The 19845-nt window shown below is 45.9% G+C and overlaps 1 protein-coding gene and 1 pseudogene across 2 annotated transcripts in view; one reads left to right on the forward strand and one right to left on the reverse strand.

Moving 5' to 3' along the window:
• The window catches only part of SPECC1 (sperm antigen with calponin homology and coiled-coil domains 1), a 282358-nt gene that overhangs the window by 87592 nt on the left and 174921 nt on the right, over nucleotides 1-19845 (forward strand). For both annotated transcript variants that reach the window (XM_054571171.1, XM_054571174.1), the window contains exons 2-3: nucleotides 7462-7631; nucleotides 16547-16682. In XM_054571171.1, the coding sequence (XP_054427146.1) occupies nucleotides 7485-7631; nucleotides 16547-16682 (283 nt within the window). In that variant the 5' untranslated portion in view covers nucleotides 7462-7484. The remainder of the gene's footprint in view (nucleotides 1-7461; nucleotides 7632-16546; nucleotides 16683-19845) is intronic.
• Nucleotides 13071-15871, reverse strand: LOC129068709 (proteasome subunit alpha type-1-like; annotated as a pseudogene).

Genomic DNA, 19845 nt, shown 5'->3' on the forward strand with positions numbered 1-19845 from the left:
ATAGTAGAAGACAAAGAAGGACGCTACTTAATAATAAAGGGGAAAATCCAACAAGAGGATATAATTCTTGTAAACACTTATGCATTCAACATAGGAGCACCTAAATATATAAAGCAACTCTTGATAGACATAAAAGGAGAGATCAACAGTAATACAACCATAACAGGGGCTCTAATACCCCATTGATGTCAGTGGATATATTTTCCAGACAGGAAATAACAGGGAAACAGCAGCCTTAAATAACACACTCGACCACATTTCATCCCAAAGCAGCTAAATTCCATTCTTTTCAAGTGCACATGGAATATTTTATAGGACAGACCATATGTTAGGCCACAAAACAAGTCTCCATAAATTTAAGGCAACTGAAGTCATATCAAGCATCTTCTCTGAACATAATGGTATGAAACTAAAAATCAATCACAAGATAAAAACTGAAAAACACACAAACACTTGGAGGCTAAATAACATAATACTAAACATGAATGGGTTAAAAATGAGATCAAAAAAAGAAATCAAAAGAAATCTTGAAAGAAATGAAAATGAGAACACAACAACCCAAAATCTATGGGACACAGCAAAAGCAGTCCTAAGAGGAAAATTCATAGTGTTACAGGCCAACCTAAAGAAATAAGAAAAATCTTAAATAAACATCTAACTTTACATCTAAAGGAACTAGAAAAAAACAATAAAGCCCAAAGTATGTAGAAGAAAGGAAATAATAAATATCAGAAGGAAAATAATAAATATCAGGACAGAAAGAATTGAAATAGAGTCTTAAAAAACAATACAAAAGATCGATGAAACCAAGAACTGGTTCTTTGAAAAGATAAACGAGATTGACAAATCTTTAACCAGACTCATCAAGAAAAAAGAGGGAGGACCCAAATAAATACAATCAGTAATGAAAGAGAAGTAACAACTGACACCAAGAAGTACAAAGGATTTTAAGAAAATATTATGAACAACTATATGCCAACAAATTGGACAATCTGGAAGAAATGGATAAATTCCTAGAAACATACAATCTTTCAAAACTTAATCTGGAAGAATCAGAAAATCTAAATAGACAGATTATAACTAATGAAATTGAAGCAGTAATAAAAAGAAAACAGAAAAAAAAAAAAAAACCTCAACAAACAAAAGCCCTAGACCAGATGGCTTCATGAGTGAATTTTACCATACATTCATAGAAGAACTAATACCTGTCCTTTCCAAACTATTCCAAAATACTAAAGAGGGGAGAAGACTCCTGAGCTCATTTTACAAGGACAGCATTGTTCTAATTCCAAAACCAGATAAGGACACTGCAAAGAAAGAAAATTATAGGTCAATATCTGTGATGAATATAGATGATAAAATCCTCAACAAAATATTAGCAAACCAGATCTAGCAATTATTTTTACAATAATGTAAAAATACATTAAACATGATTAAGTGGGACTTATATAGGCGATGCAAGGTTAAAGATATGCAAATTAATAAACATGATACATCACATAAACAAAATGAAGGATAAAAACCACATGATCATATCAATAGATGCAGAAAAAACATTTGATAAAATCCAGCATCCAATTATGATAAAAATCCTCAACAAAGTGGGAATAGAGAGAACATACCTCAATATAATAAAGGCCATATATGACAAACACACTCAATGAGCAAAAACTACAAGCATTTCCCTTCCCATAGGGAACATGATAGGAATATCTGCTTTCACCACTCTTGTTCTACTATTCAACATATTTCCAGAAGTTATAGCAAAAGCATCTGATAAGAAGAAGAAATAAAGGGCATCTAAGTTGGAAAGGAATAAGTAAAACTGTCATTATTTATAGATGATGTGATACTATATGTACAGAACCTTAAAATTCCACTAAAAAACTACTAGAACTGATAAATGAATTCAGTACATTAGCAGGATACAAAATAAATATATCCAGTTGCATTTTTATATACCAATAATGAACTATCAGAAAGGGAAACTAAGAAAGTCCCTTTCAAAATTGCTTCCAAAAAATTACCTAGGAATACATTTAAGCAAGTATATAAAAGACCTGTACTTACAAAGTTATGACACTGAAGAAAGAAATTGAAGCAAGTAAAAATAAATGGAAGCATACACTGAATTTATGAATAGGAAGAATTAACATCATTAAAATGTTCATACTACCCAATGCAATCTACAGATTCAACACAATTCCTTGGTACCAATGGCTTATTTCACAGACCTAGAACAAATATTCCAAAATTTGTAGGGTACCACAGAAGACCCCGAATAGCCACAGCAATCTTGAGAAAGAAGAACACAGAGGAATCATGCTACCTGATATCAAACTATATTACAAAGCCATAGTAATCAAAACCGGATGGTATTGGTGTAAAACCAGACATATACATCAATGGAACAGAAAAGGGAGCACAGAAATAAACCCACACCTTTATAGTCAATTAACATTTGACAAAGGAGGCAAAACATACAATGGAGTAAAGACAGTCTATTCAATAAATGGTATTGAGAAAACTGGACAGATATATGCAACAACAACAAAAAATGAAACTAGCTTGCCTTCTTACACCACATACCAGAATAAACTCAGGCAGTGTCCTTGGCAGTCCCCCAGGCCTGTCTCTTGCTTCGGCAGTGTGTAGATTTTCTAGCCTCTGACCACTGTCCAACCTCTTTTCCAGTCATCACCAGAACCGCCTGGGCCATCCTCAGTCTCTGAGATCAGCCAACGCCATTTTTTGATCTTAACTCCTCATACGTGAACAACCACAAGCCCCCAAATTCATCAGAATTATTCCACTGAGATGGAGGCTGCCACCAACTGCCTGGCCAACCTGCATCTGCGGGCCTCCTACACCTGCCTCCCTCTGGGCTTCTGTTGCCACCGCTGTGATGTGGCTCTGCCGGACATGGACCACTTCTTCAGAGAGCCAGCTGAGAAGAAGGGCAAGGGCACTGAGTGTCTCTTAAAGATGCAAAACCGACACAGTGGCCGTGTTCTCTTCCGGGACGTGCCGAAGCTTTCCCAAGATTAGTGGGTGACACTCAGGACACCAGGACAGCTGCCTTGGCCTTGGAGAAGGACCTGAACGGGGCCCTTGTGGACCTGCAGGCCCTGGATTCTGCCCACACAGACCCTCATCTCTGTCACTTCCTGGAGCCCCACCTTCTGGATGGGGAGCTGAAACTTTGAGGGGCCCCAGTGGGTCCCCCAGGTGTCTGGCTTCTGCCTAAGCCTCTCCCTGAAACCACAAGTCATCCTTTTAACCACCTTGGAGCGCTCTCCCATGCATCACACCAAATAGAAACAATACAGGTTTTTGCAGGGGGGGGAAAAACCCAGCCAAAAAAAAGAGGAAAGAATAAACTCAAAATGGATTACAGACTTATCTGGGTGTGTACAGGAGGCAACTAATCAGTGTTTCTCTCTCACATTGATGTTTCTCTTCCATCCTCTCTCTCTCTCAAACCAACAAGCATATCCTCAGGTGAAGATTTTTTTAAAATGGATTAAAAAATTAAATGTTAGACTCGAAAACATAAAAATCTTGGAAGAAAACTTTAGAAAAGCTCTAAAATCTAGAACATTTTTTACAGCAATATTTTCTGATATATCTCCTCAGGCAAAGGAAGCAAAAGAAAAAATAAGCAAATGGGACTACATCAAACTTAAAAGTTTTTGCACAGCAGAGGAAGCCATCAACAGAATGAAAGGACTACCCACTGAATGAGAGAACATATTCACCAATTATACATCTGATTAGGGATTAAAATCCAAAATTTGTAAAGAACTTATAAAACTCAACACCATAAAAACCAAACTATCCAATTTGGTTTTCATCAATAAACCAACAAACAAGTATTGGCGAGGATGTGGAGAAAAGGGGAACCTTCATGCACTATTGATGGGAATGCAGATTGGTGCAACCACAGTGCAAAGCAGTGTGGAGTTTCCTTAAAAATTAAAAATGGAACTGCCTTGTGACCCAGCAACTGCAGTTCTGTAAATATATCCAAAGAAACCCAAAACATTAATTTGAAAGACTTATATGCACCCCTATACTCACTGTAGTGTTATTTGCAGTAGCCAAGATCTGGAAACAGCCCCAGTGCCCATGAGTAGATAAGTGGATAAAAAAGCTGTGGTACATTTACACAATGGACTACTACTCAGCTATAAAAAAGAAGAAAATCTTGCCTTTTGCGACAACATGAGTGGACCTGGAGAACATTATGCTAAGTGAAATAAGCCAGTCAGAGTAAGACAAGTACCATATGATTTCATTATATGTGGAATCTAATGAACAAAATAAACTAAAAAACAAAATAGAAAAAGATTCATAGATACAGAGAACAGACTGACAGCTATCAGAGAGGAGGGTAGTTGCAGGGGGCTGGGTGAAAAAAGTGAAAGGATTAAGCAAAAAACCTCATGGTCACACGCAACAACATGGTGATGACCAGAGGGAAAGGGGGGTGGGGGGCGGTGGAAGAGGATAAAGGGGAGGTAAATGGTGATACAAGGAGACTTGACCTGGGGCAGTGAACACACAATACAGTGAACAGATGATGTGTTGTAGAATTATGCATCTGAAACCGCTATCATTTTATTCACCAATGTCACCTCAATAAATTCAATTTTAAAAATTCAGCTATAAAAAAAAGAGTGATTACAGAATGAAATTTAATAGAATTGAAGAACGGCAAGGGAAGTTGAGTAGGCCACCCATGTTTCTGCTGAGACCTCCTCATTTCAGTGAGGGAGAGTACTGGAGTCTGAGGCAGTTAAGTGACGTGCTCAAGGTACCCCGGTTATACTCTAGGTAGTTGCTAACAGAGCTGGAAGAGAAGCCGGATCTCCCAGCTGCTGGTCCCGGAGCCTTTGTGCTGTGCCTCACTGACTCACATAGAGCTTGGGATTTTTAGTCATCTATTTAGACAGAGGCAGCAAGCAGAACCCTGTGAAACAACTCATGAATACTTAAAGGGATTTGCCATCAAGTGTACATGCGTGAAGGAAATCCTGGTGAAGGAATTTGTCAGAGAGGAAAATACTCTTTACAGTATTTGAGTCAAAATTTGGAGAATGAGAAGAGAGACAATATTGCAAGGACGAGGACGAGCAAAGGTACATGTCCACAGGGATGTGTACCTTTAATCCATTTTAAAAAAATCTTCACCTGAGGATATGCTTGGTTTGAGAGAGAGAGAGAGAGAGAGAGAGAGAGAGAGAGTACTGGCGCACAGGAATGGGGCAAGGAGGCAGAGTCCACTTGGCTCAGAGAATCTGTGTTGGCGAGTAACAAGATCGCTGCTTGGTGAGGGAGGAACTGGGAGATGTGGGAAGAACAGAAGAAGGAAGGGTTGGCAGGGTCCGATTAGGCATAGCTGGTAGAGAGTGAAGGGTCTGCTAGATTCTGGTGAGTGAATATAAGCTTCATGAGAGCACTGGTCTTCTTTTGTCTGTGCTGGTTGCGGCTGTATTTTCAGTGCCTAGTCATAGTAAACACTCAGTGCATACTTGTTGAATGAACAGATAAATGAATGAATGACTAAAATACAGGTCCCAACAAAACAAGTTTTTTGACTAACAGGATAATGTGATAGAAGCAGTGTCCAAGAAAGAATATTTTTGCAAGTGTGTAATGGATAGTCTCAATATGTAAAGGAACAGAGACAAATCTACCAGTGTGGAGTGACATGATGAAGACCTGAGTGAGAGTCATAATCACGGGAAGAGAAAAGTCATAGGGCAGAAAGACAATCAATGGGAAGGAAGGACATAATGTGGACCTGGATCTGGAAGCACAAGGACACCTTTTATGAACCAATGGAACTCGAAAACTTCAAAATCATTTGGATTCAAACTCAACTTTTTCACTAAAAATGGACACCTGTGAAATCAAGTACTAATGTTTTTATATTTTGAAATATAAAACTGGCTTAATAATTTGTTATAAAACAATGAACCAACTATAAATTTTTGGTATACTCTGTTATAGCTTAGAAAACACAGAGCTGTTTTTCTAGGGTACCTTTGCAACTATTCTTTAATTGTAGTGACTTTTCACTAAAACATAATGCTGACGGAGAAACTGACTAGAGTCACAATGCAAGCTTATACGTGTCATGAATGGTTCTGTGTAGGACTCTTCCAGTGTTATCGGTCCTGTTTCACAGCCATCCCACACTGTGCTGCTCCCCAGGGCACCCTGCCATTCTGTATGGATTGACTGATGCCCTCACTTTGACCAAGTGTCAGGAAATACACTGAATTGCTTTGATGTGGGGGGAAAAATGTATGAATAGGAACTGGGTGGCCCTGGCTGAGAGCCTCCATCTGTTGAAATGGCCAGGGAAAGAGGAGGTCACAACCCGCACGCGGCTGGGCAGCGGTCAGCTGCTGTTCTCACAGAGGGCGAGCTGGGTGTGCTGGGATGCACCAGTGCGGGGAGAGGCCCAGGGCTGCTCGACACCAGCCGTCATCCCTCAGGGGCAGTTAATTAGACCCCCTGGGTCCTGTGAGTTTGGCCACTGGAATTATCTGTCACCTCCTGGTGTTTTTTTAAAGTGCATTATTAAATTTGTTTCTTTGAAAGGATGGAGCATGATCTGTGGTTTCGGTGTTCCGTGGGGATGGATTGGAGCTGGGCGAGATCCTAGAAGGCATTTAATCCAGTTGCACGGTGCATCTCAGGTGATGAAACAGGCCCAGAGAGGCGAAGAGGCGGCCAGCCATGCCTCGCCCAGGAATGGCAACGCTCGTTGCTGGTCGCAGGACCTAGTCTGCCTTCCGTGCCTCTTTGTGTGTGGATTCTCCCCATAGGTCTTTAACTGCATGCTGCTACTTTGAACAATTTTGATTTCATAAAATATTTTAGTTAGAGCAGTAACTCTGTCCTATAATGTCAGGTCTGACCAATTAAAATATGCTCTAATAATTTGTAAATGTTATCCATGTTTGTCCAAAAGAAGAAAAAAGCTGTGCTCCTGTGAAACCTAATTTTCAAGTAATTCATTTACGTCTGTTTAAAAAGGTAGGCGGTACACTGTCAGCCCTAAAGGTGCAAGGCTGAGGGACATGGTGTGTTGCAACTCAAGTTGACCTGTTTTACTTGGGAAATACAGGTAGTGTGTGGGTGCAATATAGTAATATTGTATTAGGTGTCCCTGACTAAGAAGAAGCCATCATATGCTGAAAAGTTATGTCAGAACATCAATGATGTTGCACACGTCGTTATAGTTTGGCAGCAGCTGTTGTGAAGCTGTAAGGTTAGCCTCGTGCAAAGGCGTCATCTGAGGGAGAGAGCTCTCTTTGCAGCCCAGTCAGACGCGCTGGGTCTCCATGATAACAGTGGTGAACGTGGTACCTGGGTAAAGCTCTGTGATGCTACTTAGCCAGTTCAGTTGGACACACATTTTTTTTTCTTTCTTCATTTCTTCTACAGAAAGACAGACCCACTTGACAAACATGAGGAGCGCAGCCAAGTCCTGGAATCCAGTCACCAAAGCAGGGACCCATGGGATCGACCGCGCGCGGCCCCTTCCCGCAGCCTCGTCTGGCATGAAGAGTTCTAAGTCTTCGACCTCACTGGCTTTTGAGTCCCAACTCAGCAAGGTATCAACTGAGATGCTCAGGGCCAGGAAGTTGGGTGTCCAGCACCCTGCTCGGGAGGACTGAGGAGGGCAGTGAGCAAAGCTAGCAGCCCCCCAGGGCTGGAACAGAGCCTCCAAGGAGGGTCCCGGGGAACCAGGCTGTCCTGATCTAAAGGAGCAGAGCAAAGGGGGTGCAGCCGGGGCACCCGAGGTCGAGAAAGGAAATCTGTAGAATGATTCCCATCAGTGCTGACCCCAGCACCCCACTAGATGGCGGTCCGGGTCGCTAGTGACCCTGGTAGCCCAGCGGCCAGTTCTCTGTCCTTGTCTTATGTGACAGTCAGCAGAGTTAACACTGTTGATGAGGCCCTGGGTCTGGGAATGTCTTCTTTCTCTGTTGTCTCCTCCCTTGGGGCAGCACCTTGGAGCCTCTGCTGCCACCTCGTCCCCCTGCCCTGGGCTTCTAACTTCGGGCGGGCTGTGGGCCCAGTCCTTGGGCCTCAGCTCTTTTCCAGCTGCTGTGTCACATCCAACACCTGGTTTACTGCCCTAAGATGAAATCACAGGTAGCATAATCCACCTACACACACACTTTTGAAGAATTAATACAATATCCCAGCTATAAAAGGATGCTAGTTTATAATTAAGTAATCTGTGTTCCATCTGCATGTGCCTCAGCGTGACTGTGCTGACAGGCTTGTGACGCGCCTTAGGACACCGTGGGGTGACAGCTGCGATGCAGACCGGTTCAGAGTTGTTGTGTCAGGTGCTGTGAAGGACGCCGAGGGAGGGATGGGACTGCTGGGTGCTCTTGGTAAAGCTCAGAACCCACTGCAGTCCTCCCTCGTCACGCTTAGAAAGGTCGGTGGGTCCTAAAACTGTGCATGAAGCGCGCGCTCCCGTCGGGATGAAGCGTTCCACCCAAGTGACTGTCTGCAGAACGGGGGAAAATTGTGGAGCACGTGGGACATTTCTTTATGCAGAAATGTCACGTTCATCGCAGCACATCTAGGTTCCTTGTCCTCCCACATATTAAGTATCAGCACCTCCAATTGTGGTGACAACTAAAAATGTCCCTACTAATTTGTAGCATACTTCCTGAGGGACAACACTGTCCCTGCTGAGAACGGTAGGTGACAGCATCCTTCCCATGAATACCGTATGTTCATTGCATCACATTCATGTCTCTAACCAACCCCGCTCTGGGACACCTTGAATGAAGCACGTCCACATCTGAGCCTTGGCTCTGCCCTGTGCATGGCTCGCTCCCCCAGACCTGCTCCTCCTGAGCCTCCCCATCCGCGTCGAGAGCAGCTCCATCCTGTCGGCTGCGCAGGCCAGAGCCATGGCGCCACCCTTGAACTCGTCTTTTCTCACACTCCGTAGCCCATCAGCAAGATGCCATCACTTCTCCCTTAACCATAAATGTCAACTCCAGCCAACTCCTGCTGCCTCCTCTGGAGCCACCTGGGCCGTGCCACCGCTGTCCCTGCACGGGCTTCCCAGCTGGCCTCTCTGCTTTGTTTGCACCCACATTCCATTCTCAACAGAAGCCAGAGCTGTCCTTTTCACACACAAATCACATCATTGTGGCACTTAAAACCCTCAAGGGGCTCTCCACTCACTCCTTGAAGAGCAAAGCCCTTGGAGTGGTCAGTCAGGCCCGGAGACCCTTCCCCACTCCCTCTCAGGCGGCAGCGCCCTCGCTGCCTGAGCTCCGGCCACACAGCCACGCAGTCTCGTGGTGCTCGGGGATGCTCTCCCTCTGACGCTGTCTCTTGCAGCAGCGTGCTTGCTGCTCTCTCTGTCCACCTCCCTGCTCTGAGTGTTCCTTCCCATTTCACACGTCTGCCATTTCTCCTGCTTTATGTCTAGGCCCAAATGTGCCCCTCTCAGATGCCATCCCTGACCACCTGTGTACAGTGCCCCTTGGCCTCCGTGCGCCCTCCTCAGCCTGCCTTCGGCGCTCACTGCCGTCGCACACACCTGCTTGGGGGCAGCCCTCCCCCGGGGTGTTGTTTGTTGCGTAGCCCTGTCCCTCAGACTTAGCAGAGCAGCAGCCGTGGGGCAGGTGCTCGGGGGGCGGGGGGCAGCATGACCAGGGGCCCTGGCCCGGGGGCAGCACGGGGGGCAGCATGAGGGGCCCTTCGGCCTGTGAAACCTCGGACAGAAACCTCCTGCCAGCCTCTCACCTTCCTGGGGGGGCCCGATGGCTGCTTTGCTTACTCTGCTCTCAGGTGACAGTAAATGGGGCCAAGTGTCTCGCACAGAAACTCATTGATTTTTCTATTATCCTGGACTCAACCATCATTTCTGTGAATTTTGTTTTTATTATCTTTGACCAATAGCACACTTGGGAAACATCTTTAATTTAAATTTCAAGGGATTACATTCATTTCCCCAGTAACAGACCAGGAGAGCCTCTGGAAGCTCAGGAGTGTTTCCTGAGGACGATGAAATGCTGGCTGCCTCTGCTGTTGATAGGGGAGCATTTTGGAGACTTGTTCCCAGCAGAAATGCCAAGGGAAAAGCAGATTCTTGCATTAGAGACTTTGTGCTCTCATTTCTGATTCTTGGGCTCTCCAGGCCTAGGTCCGCGAAAGGGAATGACAGGGTTGAGGAGCAGTGGCAGAAGGAGCCATTTTCACTTTTTCCTTTTGTGAGCTTTCTTGTGCAGGTGCTTGGCAGCTTACATATCAGTACAACCGTCCGGGAAGGTACTTACTAACCCTATCAAAGCAGCACCAAAGCTCATACCTCCACAGGGACCTTCTATGACACACCAGGAATCCCAGGTGCTGCGGAAGCTGCATTCCATGACCAGGAAACAAAGCCAGGCGTCCAGCCGTGAACGGAGGGAGAACAAGGATTAGTAACTGAGACTAGCAGATTTCCGTCTCTGATGTTGCATCCAAAAGAATAGTAACAGAGGAAGAGCGGCTGCAGCTGCTTGCTTTGGAGGGCAGGGAGGGCTGATTCTTGCCTTTATGCCCTGGTTCCTGAAAAAGCTGCTAAGCAATAAGTGTTTCTCAAATGGAGTTCCCTGTGGAAGGTACGGGGGAACTGCCCTGCTCCCTGTAAAAGCTTTTCTTACCCCATGCTGAGAGGTGAGGAGAAGGCACACCGATGGCCCATGGTATGTCTGAGTTGTCCTGCCTAGAGAGGACAGAATCGGCTCTCCCTATGAAAGTGGGGAATCTTCCCACTGCTTGCTGACTCCTGTCCTCCGGTCCTCTGTCCCTCTGTCGCCTTGCCAGCCACCTCACCTCGCCCTGTGGAGGAGTGGGGGAGGCAGGTCTGCCCTCTGGCGCCACGTGAGGCGAGGCTGGGGTGGAAGTGCAGCGCAGCTGTGCCTCTGGCCCGGCTGGGCTCTCGCGGGCTGGGTTCCATCTCTGGTCTGCAGTCTCGGCCTCTGCTCCCTGGCCTCGTGCTGTAATTTGAAAATGCACACTTCTTTGTGCCAGACATCCTGATCTTGGTGACGTCAGAGAATCACAGCGGAAAGCAGAACCGGGTGTGTGTCATTTGCATTATTGCATTAAGAATTCCCTTAGCTGCAGTGATTTCTCTTTTTTTATTTGGGATATTGTCTGGGAGATTTTCAAAACCTAAAATCAGAATAGATTTTCCTTTGGGGATCTACAGAGGTACCTGGACACACTTCTAGACAGAGTAAATAGGGGTTTTTTTCTACTGAGAATGAGTTGCTGACATCATGAGTTGTCATATAAAACATTACACTGGTGATCTGGTGGGTAATTTGAGAGGCTGGAGAGCTTGGGTGCAGCAGCCCTGTTACTCTGACGTGGGAAATAGAAAAATAGCTAGAGTCCCTGTCAGGGCAATCACGTGACCTCTGTGTTAACCCATGGGCCATGTGCAGTCCTGTTGTTACACTAGGGACCCCAAAGTTGGCCAGCACATGTGGTTATATTCACAGCTAGTAACTGGAATGCATGCAAACCATCCTTTCAATGTTAGCTATTTGGGTTTTTTTATTGTTGTTTTTTCAAAACATTTTATTTCTTTATTTTTTTAGAGAGGGGAAGGGAGGGAGAAAGAGATAGAGAGAAACAGGAATATGCGGTTGCTTCTCATGCAGGTTGCCAGGACCTACTGGGGACTTGGCCCAAAACCCAGGCATGTGCCCTGATTGGGAATTGAACCGGTGACGTTTTGGTTCACAGGCTGGCACTCAGTCCACTGAGCCACACCTGTCAGGGCTATTTGTTTCTAAATTAATAATTTTTAAAAGATTTTGACCAAGGCTCCTTGCCTAACACTAAGGCTTTTATCATCTTCCCTCTTAGAAAGTAGGCTCCAGGGACGCATTGTTTAATGAGTTTCAGTTTAGGATCATGAAAAAGTTCTGGACATGGGTAATGGTGATGATTGCACATGGCGAATGTACTTAATGCCCCTGAACTGCAGCTACAGTGCTTAACATTAGGGTGGTTGGTGACATGGGCTGGAAGAGCATTCACAACGAGAAGAAAGTACTGGGTCGAGTTTTACTCACGCTCCAAGAAAGGAGAGGGGCACGGTGCGGAGAGATGCATCAGCCCTGGGGCCGGGGGCACTGAGCTTTCAATGGATTCTAATTGGACTACAAGGGTGGGGGCGCCGCATTGTGGCCCCCGGGCTGTTGGGGTTGTTATACCACAAGGCTGCAGTTGGTTCCAGTGTTATCTTCTGCTGTGGCTCTAGCAAGTGCTTAGCCCTGTTCTTGCTTCCATTGGGGTACAAGCTCAGAAAGGTCAAATGGCAGTCACGTTTAAGAAGGTCGCAGGCCTGCTCGGCAAATGGCGCCACCATAGCAAATGGTGCTGGCTTTGTCCTTTTAGTTAAGATGGTAAATTTTATGTTATGTGAATTTTACCACAATAAAACATTTTTCAATAACAATGGGAGGAAATGGGAAAAAACAGATTAGACCTTGCTAGGGTAGAGCCAAGGCTTTGCCCAAATTACACTCCTCCCAGTTTTCTTTGTCTTTTGTATTGAGGAGTAGCACACCTACAGAAATGTGAAGTGCACTGCTCTTAGTCCCAGCTGTACAGCTCATTGAATTTTTCCATGTGTTTATGTCTGTGTAACCACCACCCAGTCAAGACATGGAACGTTGGAGCACCCGGAAGCTTCCTTCCTACTCAGTAGCTCCGCTAGCAGTAACCTCTGTTTTGGCTTCTATCACCATCACTTACTTTTACCAATTCTTAACTTCATATAAATGGAACCAGGCAGTATAAATTCTTCTGTGTCTCTGGGGTTCCCCCCCCCCCGACTTAGAATGATGTATTTGAGATACATCCACTTACTGGTAAATTCATAATTTTTAAAAACTGCGGGTACTTTCTATTGTAGGAACATTTGGGTTCTAATTTGGGACTGTTATAAATAAAGCTGCTGTGAACATTCTTTTGATGAACCGTGTGCTCGCTCCTCTCGGGGCTGCTGGTTACTAGGGTGCAGCTGTGCAGCTGTGGGAGACATTGCCCGTTTTCCACAATGGTCGCACCAGCGTGCGCTCCCGTGAGCAGAGCCCGAGAGCTTGTTCCACCGCCTCACTGACACTTGCTGTCCGCCTGCTTCTCTTTTTCTGGCTATTCTCGGGGTGTGCAGCACCCTGAAATGTTAACAGTGCGAAAGTGGAGAATGTCTTTTTAAATTGTGAAAATATTTAAACTCCTCATTCTTAGTAAATGACCCAGAAGTCAGTGGAGGAGAGTGGGCCGGGGCCGCCTACTCCATGTCTCAGCTGATTTAAAGGCTTTTACGTACTTTTCTCTACAGATGTCAGATGTATTTGCAATGGCTCTGGGAACCTCCCTGTCTCCAGTGTTCTAGAACAGCAATTTTTAGCCTTTTCCATCTCATGGCACACATAAACTAGTTACTAAAATTCTGTGGCATACCAAAAAAATTTGCTTTTTGCCTATCTGACAAAAAAAGACCAAACCAAACAGGTATAATTTTGATTCATTTACACCGGATGATAACCATTATGTTGACTGTTGTCATTTTTTAATTTGACAATCTAAGGGAAAAAACATCAGTGCCCCTGACTAAATAGTCAGGCACTGCATGATTTAAAAATTCTTGTGGCTCACCGGTTGAAAATCACTGTCCTAGAACTATTCCTCTTCAGCAATATTCTTTAAAGAACACTTACAATAGTTGGGAAAACTTATTTGTAGTTTTTCTCATTAAGCTTGAATGTAATTTTCCCAGACCAGACATGTGATATCATTTAGGGGTCCCTCCTCTTTTTTTTTCACCAGCAGATGAAATAGTTTCATTTCACTGTTCTTTTATCCTTTTCATTGAATTTACTGGGATGACACTGGTTAACAAAATTACACAGGTTTCAGGTGCACAGTTCTACAACACATCATCTGTTCACTGTATTGTGTGCTCACCACCCCAAGTCAAGTCTCTGTCCATCGCCATTTGTCCCCTCTACCTCCCTTCACCCCCCCGCCACACTCAGCTATCGCCACGCTGTTGTCCATGTCCATGAGTTTCTCCTTTCTGGCTCAGTCCCTCCACCACGGCCCCGAACCAGCCGCAGGCCCCACCCCAGACCGCTGTCAGCCTGCTCTCTATGAGCCTCTCTCTATTTGGCTTATTAGTTCAGTTTGCTTGTTAGATTCCACATATGAGTGAAATCCTATGGTACTTGTCTTTTTCTGACTGGCTTATTTCACATAGCACAATGCTCTCCAGGTCCATCCATGCTGTCGCAAAAGGTAAGATTTCCCTTTTTTTATGGCCGAGTAGTATTCCACTGTATAAATGTACCACAGCTTTGTTTTCCACTCATCTACTGATGGGCACTGGGACTGCTTCCAGATCTTGACTATTGTATGTAATGCTGCAATGAACATAGGAGTGCATATATTTTTTGAATCAGTGTTTTGGGTTTCTTTGGATATATTCCCAGAAATGGACTCACTGGGTCATAAGACAGTTCCATGTTTAATTTTTTGAGGAAACTCCATACTGTTTTCCATGGTGGCTGCACCGGTCTGCATTCCCGCCAACAGTGTTCCCCTTTCTCCACATCCTCACCAGCAATTGTTGTTTGTTGGTTTATTAGCCATTCTTACAGGCATGAGGTTATATCTCATTGTGGTTTTAATTTGTATTTGTCTGACGATTAGTGATGTTGAGCATTTTTTCATATGTCTATTGGCCATCTGTGTGTCCTCTTTGGAGAACTGTATATTCAAGTTCTCTGCCCATTTTTTAATTGGATTGTTTGTTTATTTGATGTTGGATTGTATAAGTTCTTTATAAATATTGGATAGTAACCCCTTATCAAAATGTATGGGCAAATATTTTCTCACATTTAGTGGGTTGTCTTTATTTTGTTGATGGCTCCCAAGACACTATGTTCTTTACATAAAAATATTAGTACAGGTAACTATACTTTCTAGAATATGATTACACAGACCCCCTCAAAGAAAAATGCATCCTAGTACATGGTTTCAGTGACATTGCTTGGGAAAAAGTCTTGCCTGGTCTGATTCCCAAAACGTAGCACCCCACCACTGCCTCTTCTGGTTCAAAGCATAGATCCTTGTCCCCAGGAGAGGCTCCTGTGTTCTTCTTCCACGTTGGACAAAACACATATAGACAGGAGTTGTCATATAATGCCTTTTGCGCAGGTTCGTCGGTAGGTTGAGCAGGCGGTGCCACTCTGTGGCCTTTCTTCAAGGCCCAGGAATGGAGACACATCATCACCTTCACACATTGTGAACTCCAAGTCTTTACAGCAAGGCCAGTGGAAGTGTTATTTGTAGCCAGGTCCTGTTCTTCAGGAAGCATCTCCCTTAAAGCACAGAGACCATGCTTAACCAGTTCATTCAGATTGCACTCCATAAGCTCAGACACATGTCTCTCCAAGCAAGTATGGGCTCCAGTGGACATAGCTCTGCAGTCAAAATAGTTAGCAGGTGGGGAGGCTTGGAAAATGTGACAACCCATATTATCAAACCAGCAATGAGCAGCCCAGCACCATGTGGTCTTCGGCCATGCCTTTGCATTGTATCTGGCTCTAGCTTCCAATTAGAAACAGAAGACAAGACACAAGAAGTCTGTCAAATACAAATCTGGAATCCCAACACTCCTGGCGTACAACGTCACCTATGGTTCTAGCATCAGCCCGAGTCCCGAAGTTGAGGTACCAATATGGTTGTCAACAGGGAGAACTTTTCCTGGGAGCTGCAGGCTCTGGCTGTGCTCTCTCCAGTGCCCCATCGCCTCTCTCTTATTCAGCCCAGAGGGGGCCCCTCTCAAACTTCAATTTCTTGCAACAAATGTTTGCTCTCCCTTTTCATGACAGAGAAGAAAGCAGAAAAGGAATGAGGGGGTTCTGCTCTCTTTCTTTTGTTCATTAGCAGTGTTCTCTGGCCTCCAGAACAGTTCTTTTCTTCCCTTTGAACATGCTGTCCGTGTGAGATTGTATACAGAGTACTTGGTGTTGGGTAGACATTCAGGTCTTCTATATCTCTTCTCTCTGCTTCCTCCAAACATATATTTTAATTATTTAAAGTTAATTCTCTTGTTCTTGGATTTTTTTTGTGTGTGTGTGCATTGCTGTGTCCTAACTTTTGCATATCTCATAACTCTTTTTTCATCAGCTCCCATTCTTCTACAAAATTTTTCCAGGAAAGCAGGGTTTTTGAGAATTCATTATTTATAGTGTGGCATGATAAGTAATGTTCACCCGTAACCTTACAGTATTCTTTGAAATGGTGATGGAAGGCCGTCCTTGGGCCTCTCTGTGACGACACAGGTCGTGCTCCTGCAAGAGCTATTGCTGTGTCTAGGCCCTGGGTGGGCGGGGCTGCTCGGCCACTCACGTGGCCTATAGTTCTCCTCACTGAATGTGTATCTCTTCCTCCTCTCTTTTCCCCTCCACCTCTCTCTTAGCTCAAGAGGGCCAGTAGTGAGGACATGCTCAACAAACCAGGAAGTACCACCGCTTCCGGGGTAGTTCGACTGAAAAAGACTTCCACAGCGGGAACCATCTCTGAGCTCGCTGAGAGCCGCCTGAGGAGCCACCCAGGTAGGACGCACCCCGGTCAGAGGGCTCGTGTCCGAGGGGCCCCGGGTGGAGGAATCCAGGCCCGTTCACCTAGGCCGTGTGAGAGCCCTTCAGTGATGGATGGGTCCCTTCCCTGTCAGATGTGGATTGAGCACTTAGTCTGAGCCTGGACCTGTTTTAGGTACAGACACGCTGCCCCCAGCGGTTTATATCCAGTGGGGGAGAGAAGAGACAGCAAAGGCCATGGGGGGGGTCTCGTGGTTCCCACTGCCCTTGTGGTTGTTCGTCTGTCACCATGAGTGTGTGACATCCAGGTGTATGTTCTGGGGCTGTCCTGGTGTGTCGTGCATGGGATGAGTGAAGGAGCCAATCCTGCAGCCCCCACAGGTGCAGGGCACAGCGTTCCGTGGGAAAGGGGGACAGTCATCACATAGTCACTTAGGTGGCAGTGGCCACTGGGACAGTGAACTTTCTCAGTGTTACTCTCTTTTTGAGAAACAGAAAAGGTTTTTTAACTATTATATTTGAGTTCAGAGCATGAGAAACTTAAAACAGCAAAGAACAGAGGAGTGACATCAGAGAAATGGCAGCATGAGAGGTTCCCCTGGTCTCGCCCCTTGAAGTTACAATAATTTGAACAACTATTATCCAAAAAAGGATTCCCTGCTCAAAACCCGAACATGTCTGAGAGGTCCATACATTGAAACATCTAAAGGTGGGCCAGTCAGAGAGAACAGAGGAGGTGGGAAGGGAGAAGGGCAGAAACAGGTGGCACAGTCGCAGCCCAGAGCTCACTGCAGGTCCTGGGAGAGGGGAGGATCAGGTGGCTGCTGCACTTCCTGCACCAGGAGGCGCAGAGAGGTACAGTGAGGTGAGGTGAGCATTCCTGATGCAGCGGTTGTATGCACTGCGCCTGAACCCAGTGAGCTGGGCAGAGATGGAGTGCACAGGTGCCATCGTGGTTGTCTGGTGGCTGCCACTGCCCGGCAGATGAACAAAGCTGCAGAGCCTGGCTGCCTCCCCTCACCCGCCCAGAGAGAGCAGCAGGCCCCAGGAGGAGCTGGGGCAGTGAGTGTTGAGCTGCAGAGCACATTACCCGCAGCCCTGAGAGCCGGAGAGGCAGAGCCGCTTTCCCCCAAGCAGCAGGGGCACGCTGCGCTGATCCCAGGGATGGGGTGAAGATACAAAGGGGAGGCAGCTGAGGTCCAGTTGCCGCCATTACTGGGAGGTGAACAAATTCACAAATGCACCAATAAGCCTCTCCCAGCTCACCCCATCCCCACCCACAGCTACCGGGGACAGCACTAGGATCTCACAAGCTTGGAGCCCTGTCGCCTACCACATTCCCTACGTGCGTGTAGCCCTGAAACCAAGGCAACCTGGCCCACTCTCGGGGCAATATGGGGCATTTTCTTCCATCCCTCACAGATCCAAGAAGCCAGGGTTATGCAAGAGAAACTTAAAAACTTGTGCTTCAGTGCCACCTACTGGAAAACAAAAGAAAGATTTCCTCTTAGCAAACTACTAAACAGAGAAGTACCACTGTTTAAATAAAAAGAAAAGCAAAAATTCCAGTCAAAGTGTGGCATAGGTAAATGTGGTTCTTGAATCCTCCCATAACCACATCAAGATTACAACTAAACTACAGAACAGCCGTCATGGAACCCCCTGAAATCTACCTGAATGCCAGGCCTACAACTAGGGAGTTAAAGAAGCAACGTGAGTCTGGTAGAAGGGGTAGAGACATGGAATGGGATGGTCCCAAACCTATTCGTGCTGGATAAAATCAGGAGGGATATCTCTGCTGCCAAGGTCCCCCTGAGGAGCAAGGGGTCCCAGCCCCACAGCAGGACCCCATCCCAGGGTTCCAGTGCCAGGAAGAGAAGTCCCCAAAACTTCTGGCTGTAAACACCGGGAGGGGATTGAGGTTGAGGAAGATGATGGTTTCTGGAGTCCTAAGCAGTTCCTCTTAAAGGGCTTGTGCACAGACTTGGACTCACTCCTTCTGAACCCAATACTGAGGCAGCACCTCAAAAGGCACAAGGGACATATGGGAAGAACTCAATTGTCTGGCATCAGGGCAAGAGCTTGGGGGATGGGGTGCAGCTTTCTGTCAGACAAAAGTGCTGGCAGAGGCCATTGTTCCTTTTCTGAGACCAGCCCACACCCAGAGCTGGCAGGTGGGTGCCATATCTGAGTCTCCATCAACCTGGTAAACACTGCCCCATCCAACTTGTGGGCCCACCCCATGCTGTTTTTCCAGTGGTTATTCCATACAAATGACCTGTCTTGGCTTATGCTTTAGACATTTCTAAAATCTCTCAAACAAGCATCATTTGACCTCAGCGTGCCCCATACCTCTCACCAAGTGGACCCCAGCCCGGCACTAGCAACAACCACCCTTGGTTTATAGCATGGCTTCTCCTGGGGACCTCCAAGCCCAGCACAATTACAGCCATCGGCAGACTGCTCTGTAGGTCATGCCAGGTGGCCCTGGGAAGAACACAGGTGGTCGCAGGCCTTGGCCTGTACCTCCCAGAAGGTCCAGAGCCAGCGCATCCCATGGACAGCTTCAGACCCCATCAAAGCATTGCCATCCAACCACCTCCACAAGCAACACATTCAAGGGGAAGACTCAGCAGGCACCAGAGTCCTGCTGAAGTAAGTCCTGCTCTATGGGTTGGACCCCTGCACAGCTGATATGTCCCAATAATTGGTAGTTGCAACCAGTCCTTGCAGCTGAGGTAAGTCCCTCCCAATGATGTAGCAACAGCAATCAAGGATCAACTACAACAGGAAGGTATACACATCCCACACAGGGTGGGGCACATTTGGAGTGCCCAGCTTGGGTGACCAGGGAGGCTGTGCCACTGGACCCCACAGAGCACCTACTGTATAAGGCCACTCTACCAAGCCTGACAGACGTAGCAGCTCTACCTAACACATGGAAGGAAACACAGGGAGGCTGCCAAATTGAGGAGACAAAGAATATGTCCCAATGAAAGCACAGAACAAAACTCTATGAAAAGAACTAAGCAAAATAGAGACAAGCAATCTACGAGATGCAAAGTTTAAAACACTGGATACAAGGATGCTCAATGAACTTAGCAAGAATTTCAACAGCATACAAAAGGACACAGACAACGTAAAAAAGAACCAGTTATAAGTAACAGATACACTAACT

Source organism: Pteronotus mesoamericanus, unplaced genomic scaffold (assembly GCF_021234165.1).
Source record: "Pteronotus mesoamericanus isolate MK-2021 breed Mesoamerican mustached bat unplaced genomic scaffold, CSHL_Meso_final contig_22, whole genome shotgun sequence".
Lineage (NCBI taxonomy): Eukaryota > Metazoa > Chordata > Mammalia > Chiroptera > Mormoopidae > Pteronotus > Pteronotus mesoamericanus.